The sequence below is a fragment of the Trichomycterus rosablanca genome, chromosome 7 (genome assembly GCF_030014385.1).
Source record: "Trichomycterus rosablanca isolate fTriRos1 chromosome 7, fTriRos1.hap1, whole genome shotgun sequence".
NCBI classification, from domain to species: Eukaryota; Metazoa; Chordata; class Actinopteri; order Siluriformes; family Trichomycteridae; genus Trichomycterus; species Trichomycterus rosablanca.
The window spans coordinates 2,947,876-2,972,330 of record NC_085994.1 but is presented as its reverse complement, the minus strand read 5'-3'; the positions used below and the strand labels follow the sequence as shown (position 1 = coordinate 2,972,330).

The 24,455-nt window shown below is 41.3% G+C and overlaps 1 protein-coding gene across 1 annotated transcript in view; it reads left to right on the top strand.

Moving 5' to 3' along the window:
- LOC134317973 (zinc finger protein GLIS1) overlaps window positions 1-24,455 on the top strand; it is a 136,750-nt gene that overhangs the window by 76,167 nt on the left and 36,128 nt on the right. Inside the window, exons 5-6 of the mRNA XM_062998722.1 lie at window positions 17,521-17,682; window positions 22,389-22,499. Coding sequence (XP_062854792.1) covers window positions 17,521-17,682; window positions 22,389-22,499 — 273 coding nt within the window. The remainder of the gene's footprint in view (window positions 1-17,520; window positions 17,683-22,388; window positions 22,500-24,455) is intronic.

The window sequence follows — 24,455 nt, the reverse complement described above, 5'->3', positions numbered from 1 at the left end:
ATCGGCCTCACGATCATATTTTCTTTTTACTCTTTTAAAATTTGGGTTGTTATTTAATACTGCAAAAATATTCCCCTTCATGCCTGTTAACCAGGCATCAAATCATTCTACATATGAGCGTATTTATTGCGCTAATGCAATGCTAATCACATTAGCCCTGAAATGTAGCGTTCTGTATTGCTAAATTCCCCAGCGTGGAAAGCTGAAACATGAGCGTTGTGACAGACGCGGGTTGACTGGGATACTAACGTGATTATGATTTGATTGAGTCAGAACGGTCTCCGTTCCACAGCTTCATTAGGACAGAGGGGAGCGAGTGGAGTGGCTTTATTTATCTGACCGGGGCTTCATGGTTCTAACTCAGGTTTAAATTAGTACCCAGAGATTTTCCTACTCGCTGATGATTATTAGGTTTTATCAGCCTCCTCCAGCAGTGTACAGCCTTCAGATGCAAAGACATTTTACATTGAAATTTGTGGAGGAATGTAAACAAACAAGCTGCTTGAGTAATGAAAGAGTTTAAAACTGAGTAAAAAAACTGTATAGATAAACTGATAAATAGACAGATAAGTAGACGGATAAACAGATAGACAGGCAGACAGACATAAACAGTTTAAAATTGAGCTTTTATGTAGGACAATAAAACATGCTGAGTAAAAAAACTGTATAGACAGACAGATAAAGAGATAGATAGATAGACAGACAGACAGATAAAAAGGTAGATAGATAGACAGACAGATAAAAAGGTAGATAGATAGACAGATAGATAGACAGAGACAGACAGACAGACAGACAGACAGACAGACAGACAGACAGACAGATAGATAGAGACAGATAGGTAGACAGATAGAGAGATAGACAGACTGACAGATATATAGATAGACAGACAGACAAATAGGCTGACAGACAGATCGACAGACAGAAAGGCAGACAGATATAGAGATAGACAGACAGACAGACAGATGGACAGACAGACATATAGATAGATAGATAGATAGATAGATAGATAGATAGATAGATAGATAGATAGATAGATAGATAGATAGATAGACAGATCGGCAGACAGACAGATAGATAGACAAAATGAATAGCCTATTGGCATCTCTTGTGATGTCATATAGACCTATTTTAAACTGCCTATAGCCAGCAGTGGGTCTTTGAGATTGGACACATATTTGATTTGCCCAAAGGTCAATAAACGATGACTACAAATAACTGTGATTCAGTTGCTGATGCAGATCTGGCTGAGCAGACCTAGGTTTGGATGATCCAAACACCAGTTACACCAGAACTAAACCCACTACATCAACCAAAATCAGAAAACACCAAGATTTATACCGTCATCATGGATTCATCACATTTCCCATGAGCAAGAACCCAAATCCTGTTGTCATCCTTGCTGAGAGAGTAGGAATAAGATCATAAGATCATTTTTTAACACTGGGGGGTCTAAGAGAGAAAGTGGTTGAGAACCGCTGGGTAACCAGAGCTCAGGATCAAACCCTACAACCATGCAGCAACACCACCGCTGCCCACACAATCATCACCATCTCTGCTGAATCTGTCCGAGTCAGAGTCGGAGTCACCGATGATTCAGGTTGGCATTAGATCACGTCTGATCTAACACGTGTGTTCAAGGTTCTGCATTCGCTACTTTTGATCTCTTTGATGACCAGTGTGGGAAACGGTAATGACGGCATTTCTCTATGATCAAAACAGAGGAACGCCAGCCGGCCCGACCGGCAGCCGAGGGGTCAGTCATGTTCTCCGGGACTCTCGGGGATGGAATGAGAGAGCTATGGAGTCATCTGGGCTTGAACTTTGCTTTTGTGTTGCACAACTAATTTAATTATAGCGCCACACTGTGTTCGCTGGCATCACTCGCGCCTTCATGCTGCAACGTGTTCCATTTTTAATCTGATTTTCATCAGCCGGGCCCGTTCACGGAAAACTGGAAGCCGGTTTTACTAAGTACAAAGACTTACTGCTAATATCTTTATTATTTTTATATCACTGATGATTATCTACAATAAACCGTCATGGTGGCATCTTTATGTCATCATTATTTGATACCATTTTTCCATTTATGAAATTCTGCTTCTGTTTCCTACTAGTTAAACATTTTAGATATTTGATAAATAATTTCTATCATCACAGCAGCCACATAGAAACAGTAAAAAATTTCAGATTTTTAATAAAACACGTATGTAGACTCACTTGTGAGCGTTGTGAGACGTGGGTATTTTGGAGATACTTGGCGTGGGTTCTGTGATTCTGGTCTGGTTTTCCACTGGTGTGCGATGCCAGCACACTTTCAGTTGTTTAATTCAGTTCAATTCAATTTGATTCCAAGGTAGCTTTATTGGCATGACTAATATAGACATTCGTATTGCCAAAGTTCAGTTACAGGTAGGGATGTCCCGATCACGTTTTTTTGTTCCCGATCCCGATCCCGATCATTAATTTTGATCCCGATCCGATACCGAGTCTCAAACCGATACTTGTATTTTCTAGATATTGTCTAGATAAGAACTAGATAATACTGTCACACTTCAAGTACATTACAGTTATTCAAATTAATCCAATGTACATGTTTAACAACTGAATAGCTCTGCAGTGCTGTAGGAAAAAAATTGCCTGCATCCAAGCTATTGCTTAATGTTCTTTTATTTTTACAAAATTAAAATGTAAACAAACTTAGTGCAGCATTGTAGAAGTAAAACTAGAACACTCAAAATGAAGTGAGATAATTACAGTTTCACTTTGAACTTTACATTCAAAGAACATAATTCTGTTTAATGCAGTGATACACTAAATATGAACAGAAATCTCCACTCACAAGTGGTGTAGCAGCTTAACTTGAATATAAAAAAAACAAATAAGTTACTTAACAGCATTACAGTAAAACCTGAATACCAAAATAAAATGGAAAGGCTCTTTTGTTATGAAGGAAAGCCAGTTCTTAAAGTGCTTGTATTGTGACAATGGTTTGATGGACGGGTCTACGCAAAGTGAGTGTGTTTTGACCCTTTGGGGCTTCCATAGTGCATGGAATAGCGTGCTTGACTGTAGCTGTCCACTATTCGGAACAGAAGAAGGTAATAAAGTGTTAAATGCTCCCGACAAATTGTGAATATACCGTGTATTTATTTCTTTATTAAGCGAGTGCATCACTACGACGCTCGGTTACATAACTAAGCCAATCAGAGTGCTTGATACTGAGATGTCGTTTAGTCTTGTAACAAGTAAATTCGTAAAAGCTGTATGTTATGGTCCTGAAGTTTTCATACTCGGATTAAAAGTTATTGTTTTGTAAACCGGTGTGACTCGTACCATATAAACAGTTAAATTCTACAGTAATGAACGCAGCTCTGCTCCCACCGCCTCATGAAACGCTCGCATTGCAGACATTACACTTCACTGTTGGACTTCAAACAAAACGCTAAACGCTGACGTAAAACAAAATATCGGGACTACGACTGGCATTAGTAAAGCCGATACCGATCAGTTGAAAAATGCCTTGATCGGCCCCGATTCCGATCTTTGAGATCGGATCGGGACATCCCTAGTTACAGGTTTAAGAAACAGATTAAAAGAGAAAATAATAACGAATAAATAAAATATAGAAACAATATCAGTGCAAATAGTAACATCAAAAAATAACAATAGTGGGTGAAGCCCTGTCCAAGATTTTGCTCCCTTTTGCCCCGGGGGCAGAGCAGAAAGTGGACAGAATAATTAAAAGGACGATGATCTCAAAATATGCTTGGACACGTTTAGGTGTTTTAGCAGGAAACTGAGTCTAATTCAAGTTCTGACCTCAACCTAATAGATAATGTGCTGGTTGAGCTCTGTTCATTTTACTTAAATATGATAATAGTAATAATACATTATATTTATTTAACTCAAAGACGCTTACAATTTTCAGAATGATAATGACATTTATTTACCATCACTTTATCAGGTGGGTCGCGGTGGGTCCAATCCACTGAGCGAAATGCAGGAAACACCCTGGACAGGTCGCCACTCCATCACAGTGCAAACACTCTCAAACACACACACGCACACAGAGACGTTAAAGCAGTTTTGTATCTCCAATTAATCTGACTGCATGTTTTTGGACTGTTGGAGGAAACCGGAGCACCAAAAGTAAACCCATGTAGACATGGGGAGAACATGCAAACTCCACACAGAAAGGACCCAGACCATCCCACCTGGGAATCGAATCCAGGACCTTCTTGCGTGGAGGTGACAGTGCTACCCACCGAGCCATTGTGCCGCCGATGAAGATATGAAGACAGACATGCAGACTGGCATCACAAAACAGAGCTTTACAGTTATATACGTACATCAGCAACCTTTTTTGCACCACGGATCGGTTTCATATAAGATAGGATTTCACGAACCGGCGGGGCGGAAGGATTTAAAATAGAATAACTATAGAATGGAAGATCAGTGTGAATCCTGAGCTTTTTCACTGCAACGAGACGCTGCTCCCACCTAGTGGTGATTGGGGACAATAACACCCGAAGAGTGTTGGAAATTTAATTGCTCTTGTAGTGATCTCTAATCATTTATTCTTTCTGTGCGGCCCGGTAATAAATGACCCGGTACCGGTTTGCAGCCCGGTGGTTGGGGACCACTGGTATACATGACAGGACTCTGAAAACTTGAGTTAAAGTTTAGGACAATTATAAACTGGAGAGAAGAGAGGGGTTTCAGATTTAGATTCAAATGTTGTGATCAAAGATTTTGCCAAGCAGAGTGATCAAAGATCCAACCGGACTCGCGCCAGAAGCTTGTTTATGATGAGCATCATTTTGGAAAACTCAAATTAAACTATAAGGGAGCTCAGGAACATTTCTGAGGACAAATAAAGATGTAATAATAATTAATCATTCAGTTACAGAACAAAAAACGCTTAAAATTATTAAAATCTCAATATAATATAATGAAATACGAGTTTTTACAAGAACAGGTTTACGTTTGAGGATCCTTTTCTCTTTGTTATGAACATGGAAGCGATGTTTCGAAACGCTGAGCTTCAGACAAACTAAAATGTTTTGGAATGATTATCTGATTTTGATTTATTGCTTTCTGTTGTCCAGTTTAATGAAGCTGGCATGAGAATACGACCTGTCTGGTCATCATATATTTATACAAAACGCTTTTCTGCCAATTGTAGGGTCTGAGCATCTGGACAACAGTCGTCCATCCGAGGGTTCGTGTACACACACGAGCGTCCTGCATCGCACCACGTGGAAATCGACCGTTTCAGAAATTTGTTATAATAAAATGTGAACTAAACCGTCCAGGAATTCGTTTCAGGTTCGGATCTGGCGTCCTTAATGGGAGTTAGACGTCCTGTTTGGTGGATGGAGCTGGCTGTTAAAAGCGCTGACGTTCTGGATGTGGAAGCGATACGTGTAAACGTTGTTATGGGAATGTTCTAGGAAAGCTGCTTCTAATTTGACCGAGCGCATGAGAAAGCTGTGTCCCGTTAGCCGTCCCGCTGAATCATATGGATATAATTTCATTCATTCGTGCCGCTCGGCTCGGCTCGGCTCGGCCCGTCGCTCCGGGCTTTTCTCAACCAGAAGATAAAAGTCACATGTTCATGTCCGGCCTGTGGCTTCCAGTTTAGCACTTTGCAACCCTTTTGTCATGAGAAATAAATAAATAAAAAGCTCACGGCGCTCGTCGCTCGGCGGCAGGATGCTAGTATTAATGTTTTGTGTATTTGTGTGAGGTGTTGTGATCAGCGAGACGTGTTACAACCCAGAGGAACGCTTGTGCTCCGTGTTAGAGAGCGCTGAACCAATTTGGACGTCACGCCGCATTAGCGAGCGCTCGTCAAACCCCGAACCGTGGAACCTGGTGGAAATGTGCGAACCCTTCGGCTTGAACTAATTACGCTAATAATGGAGTTAATGTTTCTCACCGGTCGGAGGTTTAACTACAGCGGGAACAGAATCCTGCAGCACGTTCTCACTGAAGATCCCCATACCGACCCCTGAATGTAGATGTTATTACAGATTTACATCCATTTCAGCTCATTTTCATGTTTACCACCATTTCATCCTGGTCAGGGTCACAGTGGGTCAGACTGTCCTGGCATCACTGGATGCAATGCAGCAACACATACATATATATACACTGATCAGCCATAACATTAAAACCACCTCCTTGTTTCTACACTCACTGTCCATTTTATAAGCTCCACTTACCATATAGAAGCACTTTGTAGTTCTACAATTACTGACTGTAGTCCATCTGTTTCTCTACATACTTTTTTAGCCTGCTTTCACTTTGTTCCTCAATGCTCAGGACCCCCACAGGACCCCCACAGAGCAGGTATTATTTAGGTGGTGGATCATTCTCAGCACTGCAGTGACACTGACATGGTGGTGGTGTGTTAGTGTGGGTTGTGCTGGTATGAGTGGATCAGACACAGCAGCGCTGCTGGAGTTTTTAAACACCGTGTCCACTCACTGTCCACTCTATTAGACACTCCTACCTAGTTGGTCCACCTTGTAGATGTAAAGTCAGAGACGATCGCTCATCTGTTGCTGCTGTTTGAGTCGCTCATCTTCTAGACCTTCATCAGTGGTCTCAGGACGCTGCCCACGGGGCGCTGTTGGCTGGTTATTTTTGGTTGGTGGACTATTCTCAGTCCAGCAGTGACAGTGAGGTGTTTAAAAACTCCAGCAGCACTGCTGTGTCTTACACACCGATCTCCATTATCCCGTCTCATTGTGCAGGTGCCACTGCAGGTGCCACTGATTGCAGCAGGAGGTTGTAATTATGAGCGACCCCTTCCTGCAATCTCTCTTTTGCAGACGAGCCAATCGCTGTCCGTATAGGCGTCCGGTCTGTTGGTGCCCAGTGAGTTTTACCGCTGCCCCACCTGAGTGTCCATGCTTTTGTTTTTCTAAACAGATAGATAAAAAGGGGGAGGAATCTGCCCTGATCTCCAGCCTTACATTCACAGTGTTCCTCTCTCTTCTCACAATCTCTCTTTATTCACTACAGCTGAAGGTTTGACCTGCACTCAATAATCACAATTGTTTAGTGATATTTGCTCCAGACCAATATGAAATATGCACCCAGAATGCATCAAATCAAATATAAACATTTATAACAACACAGGGTTTTAATCTTTACATCTTCCAAGTTTTGCTCATGTCCCACTTTTTTAGAATAAGTTGCAGGTATTAGGTATGCACTGACAGGTGAAGTGAATAAAACTGATTATCTTCATCAGGGCACCTGTTAGTGGGGGGGGGGTATATTAGGCAGCAGGTGAACATTTTATCCTCAAAGTTGATGTTAGAAGCAGGAAAAATGGACGAGCGTGAGGATCTGAGCGAGTTTGACGAGGGCCAAACTGTGATGGCTAGACGACTGGGTCAGAGCATCTCCAAAACTGCAGCTCTTGTGGGGTGTTCCCGGTCTGCAGTGGTCAGTATCTATCAAAAGTGGTCCAAGGAAGGAACAGTGGTAAACCGGCGACAGGGTCATGGATGGCCAAGGCTCATTGATGCACGTTGGAGCGAAGGCTGGTCCGTGTGGTCTGATCCAACAGAAGTTAATGCTGGTTCTGATAGAAAGGTGTCAGAATACACGGGGCATCACAGGTTGTTGTGTATGGGGACCAACACAATATTAGGAAGGTGGTCAAACCAGGCAACAAAAAAGCAAAATCAAAAGTTGATAAGGTAAAAGATGTGAAATATTGTGTCTTAAATATTTGCTGTTTTTAATAAACTATATACGAGGGATCTTCAAAAAGTTTCCTCACTTCTATATTGTGGTTATAAGCGGTGAGGGTGGGAGGAGGAGTAATCGGTCATGTCTGAAAGACTGAGAGACGCTTATAGTCCGGATTTAGCTTTTGGATGCTTAAAGAAGCTTAAGGGGAAGAATATTTTCATGTGATGATGATGTCAATGCAGCGCTACATCAGTGGCTACACGCTTAACCAAAAACATTTATTGCTGACAGCATTAAAAAGTTGTTACGAAGCTGGAAAAATGCATCAGATGGTGACGATGTAGAAAAAGAATGGAGTTTGTTTGTGAAATTGTTAATAAATAGAGTTTTAAAAGTGCGGAATCTTTTTGAAGATCCCTCGTATAAAAGGTAGTTTATAAATCATTTATTATATTTATTTATATATCTTTATTTATATTTTACTTACCGCCTTAACTATTTATAAATTGGGGTTGTAAACTGTCTGTGTAAAACTGTAGAAGAGATCACAGGGGTTGTGGGTGGTGTGAGTTGTTTCTTCAACACGTCGTCTGTTACGTGGTGGTCAGACCCTGATGTTTTTGTCTGTAACGTGGTGGTCAGACCCTGATGTTTTTGTCTGTAACGTGGTGGTCAGACCCTGATGTTTTCGTCTGTAACGTGGTGGTCAGACCCTTATGTTTTGCTCCTTGACCCGATAGCTTTGTTAGCACAGCGTGCCGGTGGGCGGCACTGTGGCCGTCCGCTCATCAGGGCATCTCGTAGCCGGTCGTGTCTCATTTCCACCATTCCGAGTCGGTGCCTGTACCTCCGTTAATCAATCCCGACCCCGCTGTCAGGTTAAATGTCCGCTAAAGCCCTGAGGAGTAATCGTATAGGGATCGTTTCCAAACACGCCAAACTTTCATTGGTTGGTTTCATAGAGGGAACATAAACACCTCTGAATAAATTACACCAGCTAAACTGGTTCATATTAGGCTTCTCATGGACCATTTGGCCTCCCACAACAAATAAAGGTCTGGTCTGTGGATTTGTACTTTAAGCCATTTATAAGCGGTCATTAATGCATTCATGTGGCCGGTGAGACCAGTTCTCGTCCACTGCTGCAGTCCAGTCACCAAAACGTTTGAGAACCTCTGCTATAGACAAGCAGTGCTGGTAGAATAGATCGTTCTGAAGAGCACAGTGGGTTTGATCTGATACAGTGCTGGGCCCTAGAATCAGGCCCTTAACCTGGAGTTTCTTGAATTGCCCAACGTGTTCAGGATAAACTGTCGGCCTGTGTGTGTAAAAGAGCGACCATGAGCGACTATTGGTAAAAAAATCTAGGAGCACTGCTTAAGAGGCGCAGCAGTTAAGATTAAGATAAGATTAAATAGGATAAAGATAATAAAGATAAAGATAAAAAAAGATAAAAGATAGACAGACAGACAGACAGACAGACAGACAGACAGACAGGCAGATAGATAGACATATAGACAGATTGATGGATGGATGGATGGACGGACGGACAGACAGACAGACAGGCAGATACAGTGGGGCCAAAAAGTATTTAGTCAGCCACTGATTGTGCAGGTTCTCCTACTTAGAAAGATGAGAGAGGTCTGTAATTTTCATCATAGCTACACTTCAACTATGAGAGACAAAATGAGAAAAAAAATCCAGGAAATCACATTGTAGGATTTTTAAAGAATTTATTTGTAAATTATGGTGGAAAATAAGTATTTGGTCAATAACAAACAAGCAAGATTTCTGGCTCTCACAGACCTGTAACTTCTTCTTTAAGAAGCTCTTCTGTCCTCCACTCGTTACCTGTATTAATGGCACCTGTTTGACCTCGTTATCTGTATAAAAGACACCTGTCCACAGCCTCAAACAGTCAGACTCCAAACTCAACCATGGCCAAGACCAAAGAGCTGTCGAAGGACACCAGGAAGAAAATTGTAGACCTGCACCAGGCTGGGAAGAGTGAATCTACAATAGGCAAGCAGGTTGGTGTGAATAAATCAACTGTGGGAGCAATTGTAAGAAAATGGAAGACATACAAGACCATTGATAATCTCCCTTGGGGCGCAAGATCTCATCCCGTGGGGTCAAAATGATCATGAGAACGGTGAGCAAAAATCCCAGAACTACACGGAGGGACCTGATGAATGACCTGCAGAGAGCTGGGACCAAAGTAACAAAGGTTACCATCAGTAACACACTACGCCGAGAGGGACTCAAATCCTGCAGTGCCAGGCGTGTCCCCCTGCTTAAGCCAGTACATGTCCAGGCCTGTCTGAAGTTTGCCAGAGAGCATATGGATGATCCAGAAGAGGATTGGGAGAATATCATGTGGTCAGATGAAACCAAAATGGAACTTTTTGGTAAAAACTCAACTCTTCGTGTTTGGAGGAAGAAGAAAAACCCAAGAACACCATACCTACTGTGAAGCATGGGAGTGGAACATCATGCTTTGGTGCTGTTTTTCTGCAAAGGGGACAGGGCGACTGATCCGTGTTAAGGGAAGAATGACCGTGTATCGTGAGATTTTAAGCCAAAACCTCCTTCCATCAGTGAGAGCATTGAAGATGGAACGTGGCTGGGTCTTCCAGCATGACAATGATCCCAAACACACCGCTCGGGCAACGAAGGAGTGGCTCCGTAAAAAGCATTTCAAGGTCCTGGAGTGGCCTAGCCAGTCTCCAGACCTCAACCCCATAGAAAATTTGTGGAGTCCGTGTTGCCCAGCGACAGCCCCAAAACATCACTGCTCTAGAGGAGATCTGCATGGAGGAATGGGCCAAAATAGCAGCTACAGTGTGTGCAAACCTGGTGAAGACTTACAGGAAACGTTTCACCTCTGTCATTGCCAACAAAGGTTATGTTACAAAGTATTGAGTTGAACTTTTGTTATTGACCAAATAATTATTTTCCACCATAATTTACAAATAAATTCTTTAAAAATCCTACAATGTGATTTCATTTTGTCTCTCATAGTTGAAGTGTAGCTATGATGAAAATTACAGACCTCTCTCATCTTTCTAAGTAGGAGAACCTACACAATCAGTGGCTGACTAAATACTTTTTGGCCCCACTGTATATAGATGATAGATAGATGGATAGATGGACGGACGGACGGACGGACGGACAGGCAGATAGATAAATAGATAGATAGATAGATAGATAGATAGATAGATAGATAGATAGATAGATAGATAGATAGATAGATAGATAGATAGATAGATAGACAGGCGGATGAATGGATGGATGGATGGATAGACAGACAGACAGGGATTTGGTTTACATTCTCAAACAGCCACACAAAAACATAACACAACTTGAGCAGTGTAAAGACTCCTGGACACTGGAGCAGTGGAAACCTAGAATTCAATCTCAGAAGTTTCTTATCTTCCAAATCTACACCTTTTAGAAGAGCGGAGACTGTCGCAGATGCTAAAAAGGAGCTTCATATTCACACGTGTTGCATTTCCAGCTCTGATTGTTGCTGCAGCTGGTTGCATTTTTTGCTGCACCCTCTCACCTCTGTATATTCGGCCCCTGTATTGCGCGTGTTTGTGGGAGAGTGACGTTTCTTCTCATCAGTAGATCGAACACGGGCTGAGCGTTATTAATGCGTCCCAGAATGCACCGGTGCATGCAGAGGTTGAGGAGGGTACGGCAGCTCTGGTCGCGTCTCTCTCGATGGAGTCGTAAATTCAATGCAGCTTGAAATTTGGATCAGACTAAAGAAAGCAGGAGAAGAGTGATTATTTCCCCCTGCGCACAAATCCACACGTGCAGCTCCACTCCAAGCGCCGCCTGTTTGTTTTCAATACCAGCGGCGTGGATGTTTATAGATGTGAGGTGTGTGTGTGTGTGTGTGTGTGTGTGTTTCTGAACATGTGCAATAACAGCTTATTGTGTGGGGTCGATGAATTGAGGTGTTTGATAAAGTGAGACTACAGGGTGGCCATTATACACACACACACACACACACACACACACACTTATATATACACACACACACATACATACGTACATACATACATACAGTGTATCACAAAAGTGAGTACACCCCTCACATTTCTGCAGATATTTAAGTATATCTTTTCATGGGACAACACTGACAAAATGACACTTTGACACAATGAAAAGTAGTCTGTGTGCAGCTTATATAACAGTGTAAATTTATTCTTCCCTCAAAATAACTCAATATACAGCCATTAATGTCTAAACCACCGGCAACAAAAGTGAGTACACCCCTAAGAGACTACACCCCTAAATGTCCAAATTGAGCACTGCTTGTCATTTTCCCTGCAAAATGTCATGTGATTTGTTAGTGTTACTAGGTCTCAGGTGTGCATAGGGAGCAGGTGTGTTCAATTTAGTAGTACAGCTCTCACACTCTCTCATACTGGTCACTTGAAGTTCCAACATGGCACCTCATGGCAAAGAACTCTCTGAGGATCTTAAAAGACGAATTGTTGTGCTACATGAAGATGGCCAAGGCTACAAGAAGATTGCCAACACCCTGAAACTGAGCTGCAGCACAGTGGCCAAGATCATCCAGCGTTTTAAAAGAGCAGGGTCCACTCAGAACAGACCTCGCGTTGGTCGTCCAAAGAAGCTGAGTGCACGTGCTCAGCGTCACATCCAACTGCTGTCTTTGAAAGATAGGCGCAGGAGTGCTGTCAGCATTGCTGCAGAGATTGAAAAGGTGGGGGTCAGCCTGTCAGTGCTCAGACCATACGTCGCACACTACATCAAATTGGTCTGCATGGCTGTCACCCCAGAAGGAAGCCTCTTCTGAAGTCTCTACACAAGAAAGCCCCCAAACAGTTTGCTGAAGACATGTCAACAAAGGACATGGATTACTGGAACCATGTCCTATGGTCTGATGGGACCAAGATTAATTTGTTTGGTTCAGATGGTCTCAAGCATGTGTGGTGGCAATCAGGTGAGGAGTACAAAGATAAGTGTGTCATGCCTACAGTCAAGCATGGTGGTGGGAATGCCATGGTCTGGGGCTGCATGAGTTCAGCAGGTGTTGGGGAGTTACATTTCATTGAGGGACACATGAACTCCAATATGTACTGTGAAATACTGAAGCAGAGCATGATCCCCTCCCTCCGGAAACTGGGTCGCAGGGCAGTGTTCCAGCATGATAATGACCCCAAACACACCTCTAAGACGACCACTGCTTTATTGAAGAGGCTGAGGGTAAAGGTGATGGACTGGCCAAGCATGTCTCCAGACCTAAACCCAATAGAACATCTTTGGGGCATCCTCAAGCGGAAGGTGGAGGAGCGCAAAGTCTCGAATATCCGCCAGCTCCGTGATGTCGTCATGGAGGAGTGGAAAAGCATTCCAGTGGCAACCTGTGAAGCTCTGGTAAACTCCATGCCCAGGAGAGTTAAGGCAGTTCTGGGAAATAATGGTGGCCACACAAAATATTGACACTTCAGGAACTTTCACTAAGGGGTGTACTCACTTTTGTTGCCGGTGGTTTAGACATTAATGGCTGTATATTGAGTTATTTTGAGGGAAGAATAAATTTACACTGTTATATAAGCTGCACACAGACTACTTTTCATTGTGTCAAAGTGTCATTTTGTCAGTGTTGTCCCATGAAAAGATATACTTAAATATCTGCAGAAATGTGAGGGGTGTACTCACTTTTGTGATACACTGTATATACTCACACATATATGTACACAGTATGTATACAGTATATACACACACTTATATATTTACACACACGCACATACACACATATTTACACACATATACACACACACACTTATGTATACACACATGCACACATATAGATACATAAACACACACACACACACACACACACACACACACACACACATATATATATATATATATATATATATATACAGTGTATCACAAAAGTGAGTACACCCCTCACATTTCTGCAAATATTTTATTATATCTTTTCATGGGACAACACTATAGAAATAAAACTTGGATATAACTTAGAGTAGTCAGTGTACAACTTGTATAGCAGTGTAGATTTACTGTCTTCTGAAAATAACTCAACACACAGCCATTAATGTCTAAATGGCTGGCAACATAAGTGAGTACACCCCACAGTGAACATGTCCAAATTGTGCCCAAAGTGTCAATATTTTGTGTGACCACCATTATTATCCAGCACTGCCTTAACCCTCCTGGGCATGGAATTCACCAGAGCTGCACAGGTTGCTACTGGAATCCTCTTCCACTCCTCCATGATGACATCACGGAGCTGGTGGATGTTAGACACCTTGAACTCCTCCACCTTCCACTTGAGGATGCGCCACAGGTGCTCAATTGGGTTTAGTCCATCACCTTTACCTTCAGCTTCCTCAGCAAAGCAAGCCTCATCTTGGAGGTTGTGTTTGGGGTCGTTATCCTGTTGGAAAACTGCCATAAGGCCCAGTGACACATGACACCAGGGAGGGACAACGACACATTTGGGCACAATTTGGACATGTTCACTGTGGGGTGTACTCACTTATGTTGCAGCTATTTAGACATTAATGGCTGTGTGTTGAGTTATTTTCAGAAGACAGTAAATCTACACTGCTATACAAGCTGTACACTGACTACTCTAAGTTATATCCAAGTTTCATGTCTATAGTGTTGTCCCATGAAAAGATATAATGAAATATTTGCAGAGATGTGAGGGGTGTACTCACTTTTGTGATACACTGTATATATATATATATATATATATATATATATATATATATATATATATATATATATATATATAAAAAAGCATTAGTTTGTTGTGTGTGTGAAAGCACTGTGTGTATGTGTTTCTGTGTAAGACTGTGTGTATGTAACTCTGTGTGTGTGTGTGTGCAAACAATGTGTGTGTAAAAAAGCACTGTGTGTGTGAATAACAGTCTGTGTGTTTAGTGTGTATATAAGACAAAGTTGTGTGTGTGTATATAAATAAAAAAGTGTGCGTATTAGACACTACTGTGTGTGTGTGTATGATAGACTGTGTGTTCTAGTGCAGTGTTTCTCAACCTTTTTTCAGTCACGGCACCCTTTAAAAGTATTCAAAATCTCGAGTCACCCCAGTCTAAAATGTATTAAAAAACTTACACTCTGCATCCCTCAGACTGCTAACACACAAAAACACTACAGTGATGAGACGTACTGTGGTTGCATTGCATTAAGTTTCAGAAAAATCCTCTCTTGTGTAGAGATGAGCCCGTGTTTGTTTCTGCTTTAAAACATACGCGTCATGAACCAATCAGATTTAACATCATTAAACAAGTTTATAGTTTATTTCTCAATTATTCGTCATTATACCACTAGCACTGCTCATTGTCTGCATGGTTTTTCTGTAGCTCGGTTACGGCTCTCAAACTTAAACTCAAAAGAAGCTTTATTGGCATGACAAATAAGGACATTCGTATTGCCAAAGCAAGTTACAGAGAAATAATAAAAATAACAATAAAAAAAGAGCAATTATATACAAAACAGTTACATGTGCAAAAATATAAAATAGAACAAAATATTAATAAAAACAGTGCAAAATAATAACAATAAAAATTATAATATTTACATGAATGAGGTAATGAGCTCTCTCTCTGTGTGTGTGTGTGTGTGTGTGTGTGTGTGTGTGTGTGTGTGTGGGTGTGTGTCGTTTGCTCTCTCCGCGATACTGAAAGTGATTTGAATTTCGACAATAAACAGCTCTTATTATGACTGATTAATTCCCCCTACTGATAGAAGCGGAATGGTATTACAGCCAATAAGAAGAACTAAGAACTGCACAGAAATATAAATATATATATATATATATATATAGCGGCTCCCAGAGGCGCGACTAGGTTCCTTTTGTTCATTTTAAAGAGCCGTTCAACAGAATCGGATCGTTCGCGAACGACTCATCACTATAGGCAACGCACGCAACCCGCGTTGACGTTGTAGCATGGGGAAAGGGGCGTGTGAGACTAATTTTGATGTTTGGGGCGGCTAATGGTCTACATTTTCATAATAAGTTGACTTTTTTGTATTTTATTATTTTATTTTTAATTTATTTCATAATATCAGTAACGTGAGAATATTTTTGACGGCACCCCTGACGAAGCCAGACGGCAGGAAGGCTTCGTCAGAGAAAGGCTGTTCTAGTGTGTTTATATAAAAAGCATAAGTTTGCTGTTTGTGTGTTTGTGTAACTGTCTGTGTGTGTGTGTAAATAATGTGTGTGTGTGAGAGAGCCCTGTATGTATGTGTGTATAACAGACTGTGTGTTTTATTGTGTATATAGAAAAAGTGTGTGTGTGTGTATAATTGAAAATGTGTGTGTATTAGAAAGTTCTGTATTTGTGTATGATAACACAGTCTATCACACACACACACATACAGAACTTTCTAATACACACACATTTTCATAAATGTATGTATATAACTGTGTGTGTGTAAATAATGTGTGTGTAAGAAAGCCCCGTATGTACAGTATGTGTGTATAACAGACTGTGTGTTTAGTGTGTATATAGAAAAAAGTGTGTGTGTGTGTATAATTGAAAATGTGTGTATTAGAAAGCACTGTTTGTGTATGTGTGTATGAGAGTTGTAGTGTGTTTTAGTGTGTATATAAACAAAATGTGTGTGTATTAGAAAGCACTTTGTGTGTATAAGAGTGTGTTTTAGTGTGTGTGTATACAGTATATATATATATATAAAAGCATTATTTTGCTGTGTGTGTGAAGCACTGTGTGTATGTACGTAACTTTGTGTGTGTGTGTGTGTGTGTAAGGTATCTCAGTTCATCAGTATAATGGAACTAAAACTAGCTCAGTTAGCTCAGCGCTAACACAAAGCGCTTTATTAGAATCTTCCTGTCCAATCACTTAGTGGTTACTTAATCTCTGAGCCCCGCCCACCATTCCCACCACGCACCAATCAGAGCACAGAATTAAAGCTCCGTTTTCACTAAAGGAGAGAGCGTTTTTCTGCTCGGGTTCGGATCCTTAACTCATCCTTTCACTCGCTATTGAGATACAGCCATTCAATACACACTGTAACCCGACACACACACACACACACACACACACACACACTGCAGATTGTGTGTGTGTGTGTGTGTGTGCGCATGCACAGTCAGGTTTAAGTCTTTGTCTCTTGACCAGGGACCAAGCATAATGAAGTGAGCATAAAAAAAAGCAAACCATTAATTAGTTAAACAGAATCAAGAGTGGGTTCAAATCTCAGCTGTGCTACCGGCAGGCTGGGTGCCTATACTTTTGTGTATATATACAGTACGTACATACAGTAGTGTCTAATACACACACTTTCATTTACGCACACACATTTTTCTTATATATATATATACTGTATATATACTGTATATATATATATATATATATATATATGCACACTAACAGTCTGTTATACACACATACAGTGCTTTGTCATACACTACACATCCTGTGCTAGTTCAGCGGTTAAGGTACTGGACTAGTAATCATAAGGTTGCCAGTTCAAGCCACACCATCGGCAAGTTGCCACTGTTGGGCCCCTGACCAAGGTCCCTAACCCACAATTCAGATATAACTGTAAGTCGCGTCTGCTAAATGCTGTAAATGTAGTCCTCATACAATGACAGACCTCGTCAGCTGAACGAATTATTTTAAGCTATGAAATGTCTTTCTAAGAAGTTTTAAACACCTGTCCTTGTCTGTTTCTCTCTCTCTCTCTCTCTCTCTCTCTCTCTCTCTCTCTCTGTCTCTCTCTATTTCTGTCTTTCTTCAGTTTGAGGGCTGTAATAAAGCATTCTCACGGTTAGAGAACCTGAAGATCCACCTGCGCAGTCACACGGGGGAGAAGCCCTACCTGTGCCAGCACCCAGGCTGTCAGAAAGCCTTCAGCAACTCCAGCGACCGAGCCAAGCACCAGCGCACTCACCTCGACACTGTAAGCACCGCGATTGTCCAGTCCAGTCTAGACTGTTTAGAATTTAGATCTTGTCGTTTGATCTTGTTTAGTCGGAGTCTAGTGCTTTCTAAAACTATTTTAATTAATATATTTTGTGTAATAGCATGCAGCTAATTGTCCAGGTTCCTCTGGAGTACCACAGTGTGAGAATTCCTGCACCATGCCACGTCTGTAATCACACATTTAGCTAAGCAAACAGTGCCGAAATTGATACTAACTACTAACGAGCAGCTATTTGGGTTGTAAAAATTTACCACCGGTGTAAACAAGACATTTCAGCCACTTCATATTCAGAGTGACCCCCCTTACAGATCTCACTATATGACATATGGACATCGGACACCTTTATTTACGCTGGTGTAGAGCAGGCTTCGGCTCTGACCTCGCAGGTGCTGAAAGCTAAGAAAGTGGAATGAGGGGGAACCGTCGATACACCTGGTTTAAGTTCACGCTCGGTTAGCTTGTGTTACGGGACATAGAAAGCAGAGAGGAAGGGATGGATGTGTGGAGAAAGGGTGGGAGGGGTGGAGGAGTGAAAGTGTAGCGGTCCAGATTATGTTCTGCCTCATGTACGCTGGAAAAAATCTCTTTATATTTAATAAGATTGATTCTCTATGGAGCTGTTTCTCCTTCAACCTGCTGTTTATTAGTGATGGATAAGCTGCTGTTTATGTAATGTGTTATATTCTATTAATTTAAAAGAAATAGTATTTGAATGTTGGGGGCTACGGTGACGCAGAATCTAATACAGGGGCACTGCCGAAACTTAAACCACATACTCTCAGGTCTTGATAGTTCCATAAACCAGATACTCTTAAGGTATTGGTAACGCCATAAACCAGGTACTTTAAGGTCCTGGTGGTGTCATAAACCAGATACTCTCAGGACTTGATAGTTCCATAAACCAGATACTCTCAGGTCTTGATAGTTCCATAAACCAGATACTCTCAGGTCTTGGTGGTACCATAAACCAGGTACTCTTAGGTCTTGATAGTGCCATAAACCAGATACTAAGGTCTTGGTGATGCCATAAACCAGATACTCTCAGGACTTGATAGTGCCATAAACTAGATACTCAGGTCTTAATAATGCCATAAACCAGGTGCTCTTAAGATCTTGGTGGTGCCATAGACCAGGTACTCTTAGGGTCTTGTTAATGACATAAACCAAATACTCTTTAGGTCTTGGTGGTGCCATAAACCAGGTACTCTTAAGGTCTTGGTGGTACCATAAACCAGGTACTCTTAAGGTCTTGGTGGTACCATAACCCAGATACTCTTAGACCTTGGTGGTGCCAAAAACCAGTTATTCTAAGGTCTTGGTAATGCCATAAACCAGGTACTCTTAGGTCTTGATAACGCCATAAACCAGGTACTCTTAAGGTCCTGGTAATGACATAAACCAGATACTCTTAAGGTCCTGGTAATGCCATAAACAAGGTATTCTTAAGGTCTTGATAGTGCCATAAACCAGATACTTTAAGGTCCTGGTGGTGCCATAAACCAGGTGCTCTTAAGGTCTTGATAATGCCATACACCAGATACTTTAAGGTCTTGGTGGTGCCATAAACCAGATAATTTAAGGTCCTGGTAGTGCCATAAACCATATACTTTTAAGGTCTTGGTAATGACATAAACCAGATACTTTTAAGGTCCTGGTGGTGCTATATACCAGATACTTAGGTCTTGGTGGTGCCATAAACCAGATACTTTAAGGTCCTGGTGATGCCATAAACCAGGTACTCTTAGACCTTGGTGGTGCCATAAACCAGGTACTCTTAAGGTCCTGGTAATGACATAAACCAGATACTCTCAGGTCTTGATAGTTCCATAAACCAGATACTAAGGTCTTGGTGATGCCATAAACCAGATACTCTCAGGTCTTGATAGTTCCATAAACCAGATACTAAGGTCTTGGTGATGCCATAAACCAGGTACTTTTAGGGTTCAATATCATAGCTGAATGGTGATTGATGCATTTGTCAAATATTTAAACCTCTATTTTATACACATTGCCATGGTGCCACCAATTACATGAAATTACTTTGCCAATCCCCCCCGAACCAAATATTTAACCCAGTGCAGGCGTCGGTCTGGCCCACGCTGCCATCCTGCCAAGTGTCCTCTATTTTGAAAACCAGAATATGGTCACCCTAATATTATATAAATAATAACGCTAGAATGAAGCAGAACAGAGCTCATGAAGGGACGCTGTGTGTTTTCATCTGCTCTGGTAAGTTTCTTCTGCACAGGAAATGGTTTTTACTGAAACATGTAAAGGACACATGAGCTTGTTTATGGTTTCAGCAGGTCTGAGGAGGTTTTTACTTCTGCTTCTAACATCATGACATTTATTCAAATCTTTCTTCTGTTCTTCTCTTGTTTCCTTCTGTACCTGCTCAGCTGAAAGGTACGTTCCTCTTCTTCCACCTTCACTTTAATGCTGATTTCTATCTGATTTACTCTAAATGTATAATCTATTTAAAACTTTCACTCAAATGGTTATTCTGTGTAACATCATTTAACAAATAATAATCTATAAACACACTATATAGACAAAAGTTCCTTTGCTGTATAGACGCATGACCATGATCTTGTTGGACGTCCCATGTCAAAACAAATGGTTTTAAAATAGAGAACAACAGCCGCTCTTCTGAGAGGGCTTCTCACAAGACTTTGATGTACAGTGTATCACAAAAGTGAGTACACCCCTCACATTTCTGCAAATATTTGATTATATCTTTTCATGGGACAACACTATAGACATGAAACTTGGATATAACTTAGAGTAGTCAGTGTACAGCTTGTATAGCAGTGTAGATTTACTGTCTTCTGAAAATAACTCAACACACAGCCATTAATGTCTAAATAGCTGCAACATAAGTGAGTACACCCCACAGTGAACATGTCCAAATTGTGCCCAAATGTGTCGTTGTCCCTCCCTGGTGTCATGTGTCAAGGTCCCAGGTGTAAATGGGGAGCAGGGCTGTTAAATTTGGTGTTTTGGGTACAATTCTCTCATACTGGCCACTGGATATTCAACATGGCACCTCATGGCAAAGAACTCTCTGAGGATGTGAGAAATAGAATTGTTGCTCTCCACAAAGATGGCCTGGGCTATAAGAAGATTGCTAACACCCTGAAACTGAGCTACAGCATGGTGGCCAAGGTCATACAGCGGTTTTCCAGGACAGGTTCCACTCGGAACAGGCTTCGCCAGGGTCGACCAAAGAAGTCGAGTCCACGTGTTCGGCGTCATATCCAGAGGTTGGCTTAAAAAAATAGACACATGAGTGCTGCCAGCATTGCTGCAGAGGTTGAAGACGTGGGAGGTCAGCCTGTCAGTGCTCAGACCATACGCCGCACACTGCATCAACTCGGTCTGCATGGTCGTCATCCCAGAAGGAAGCTGACGCACAAGAAAGCCCGCAAACAGTTTGCTGAAGACAAGCAGTCCAAGAACATGGATTACTGGAATGCCCTGTGGTCTGACGAGACCAAGATAAACTTGTTTGGCTCAGATGGTGTCCAGCATGTGTGGCGGCGCCCTGGTGAGAAGTACCAAGACAACTGTATCTTGCCTACAGTCAAGCATGGTGGTGGAAGCATCATGGTCTTGGGCTGCATGACTGTTGCTGGCACTGGGGAGCTGCAGTTCATTGAGGGAAACATGAATTCCAACATGTACTGTGACATTCTGAAACAGAGCATGATCCCCTCCCTTCGAAAACTGGGCCTCATGGCAGTTTTCCAACAGGATAACGACCCCAAACACAACCTCCAAGATGACAACTGCCTTGCTGAGGAAGCTGAAGGTAAAGGTGATGGACTAAACCCAATTGAGCACCTGTGGCGCATCCTCAAGTGGAAGGTGGAGGAGTTCAAGGTGTCTAACATCCACCAGCTCCGTGATGTCATCATGGAGGAGTGGAAGAGGATTCCAGTAGCAACCTGTGCAGCTCTGGTGAATTCCATGCCCAGGAGGGTTAAGGCAGTGCTGGATAATAATGGTGGTCACACAAAATATTGACACTTTGGGCACAATTTGGACATGTTCACTGTGGGGTGTACTCACTTATGTTGCAGCTATTTAGACATTAATGGCTGTGTGTTGAGTTATTTTCAGAAGACAGTAAATCTACACTGCTATACAAGTTGTACACTGACTACTCTAAGTTATATCCAAGTTTCATGTCTATAGTGTTGTCCCATGAAAAGATATAATCAAATATTTGCAGAAATGTGAGGGGTGTACTCACTTTTGTGATACACTGTATGTCTGTGGGAATTTGTGCCCATTCAGTCAAAAGATGGCAGCATTTGAATGGCTGCACTGATTTTGATGTTCAGGTTTTTTAGAATTTTATTATTATTATTATTATTATTATTATTATTATTATCATTATTATTATTATTATTGTCATTATATTATTATTATTAATTATTATTATTATTATTATTATTATTAATTATTATTATTATTATTATTATTATCATTAATTATTACCATTAATATTATTATTATTATTATTATTATTACTATTATCATTATTATTATCATTAATATTATTATTATCATTATTATTATTAATATTATTATTATTATTATCATTATTATTATTTATATTATTATTATTATTAATATCTGTCTGTCTGTACTAACGTTGTGTGTTAAATGGGTTACAGAAGCCGTACGCGTGTCAGATCCCTGGCTGTACCAAGCGCTACACGGACCCGAGTTCCCTCCGCAAGCACGTCAAGATCCACTCCACCAAAGAGCAGCAGGTCCGGAGGAAGGTACGAGACGTTTCAGCAAATGCTTTTTCTTTTCTTTCATTATATATAAAACACAGTACATCATGTTGGTACACCAAACGAGTTAAATAAACTCAGCCAGGATTTTGGCAGGTGTGTAGAAAATACAGTGGATACAGAAAGTGAGTGAATCTGAACTGGGACAAAGAGACAAAACATACGTAAATAAAAAAAGACAGATAGATAAATAGACAGACACAGACAGATACATGGATAGACAGACAGACAGACAGACAGACAGATAGACAGATAAATAGACAGACAGAGACAGACAGACAGAAATATAGATAGACAGACAGATAGATAGATAGACAGACAGACTGACAGACAGATAGAAAGATAAATAGACAGACAGACAGGTAAATAGATAGACAGACACAAACAGATAGATAGACAAACAGACAGACAGACAGAGACACATAGATAGATAGATAGATAGATAGATAGATAGATAGATAGATAGATAGATAGATAGATAGATAGATAGATAGATGGACAGTCTTTAGTCCGGTTCTTTCGCACCCAGCAGACTAGTGGCCAATTTTGTCTGCTGCACTGTCTGCCCTGCTGATCGCGCTCGCTAGGAGGCGCCCAGCCGCGCGGCAGCAGAGTCGAGATTCAATGTTAACATTAATATTAACAACAGGAAGTTTGAACCTTTGCTTCATTAGTGTAGCGTTTTTATTCGCAGTAGGCGTTCTTGTGTTTTTTACACAGCCTGGTACAGTTGTTCTTTATTTGGGCTCCGTTTATTGCTGACTCACACACACACACACACACACACACACACACACACACACCATGTGAAAGAGCACATTCCTCATTAAAGAGCATCACCGTGAGCAGAAAGGCCTCATTGTTGTGCTCGGCTGAGCGGCGTCCGGATGATGCGTCCTCGCTTTCCGTTAAACTGAGCAAAGCGGAAACACATGTGAGCCAGAGCCGCCGCTAATAAGCCGTCGGCCAGATGTGGTGCCCGAAACGTCGAGCTAATCCCGGCTCTCCAGGACCTTTGGGTCACGTGTTCACGTGGCATCCTGGATTGTTTTGAAAGATGATGGCACGTGCCTCAGGTGTGAGTGTTATTTAGATCAGCGCTTTCAACGCACGTGCCATCATCTTTCAAAACAATCCAAAATGCATCATCAGTTTAGCTTAACCATACAGTTTTTTTTGGGGGGTGGGGGGGTGTTTTACCATGTTAAGTTACGAGAATAAACAGAAGTGGAGCCCGAATTCCCGTACGTCACTTAGATCCGTGCGGCGTGTTGTGCAACGTGGGATAAATACCACAAGTCACGCTAATGCTACAGAACGCTTAGAAGCCAAATGTCTGTTATGTAATCCCTTGTCGGCGTCCCCGCCCTGTTTCTCATCATCAGATCCTTGATGTTATTCCAGAAGAACTTTCCTTTACTGTATCTGCTCGAGTAAACTCAGGCACTATTATTATTATTATTATTATTATTGTTGTTGTTATGTAACTGGAATGGACAGTAAGGACATTGAAGCAACAAGATCATAAATGGAAAGAAATGAAGCAACAGCTGCACCACCTAAGTCAGGCAACGTCTCATCAACAATTATTAGAATATTAGACAGATAGACAGATAGACAGATAGACAGATAGATAGATAGATAGATAGACAGACAGACAGACAGACAGACAGACAGATAGACAGGCAGACAGACAGACAGACAGACAGACAGACATAATAATAGATAAAACAATTAATAGAGTATTAGATAGATAGATAGATAGATAGATAGATAGATAGATAGATAGATAGATAGATAGATAGATAGATAGATAGATAGATAGATAGATAGATAGATAGATAGATAGAAAAGAAACTGCCATCCTGAAAAATATCCATAAATGTGCACATGGCTTTTGGGTAATAGAAAACAGTGAAACTACAACCACATCGCCTAGGT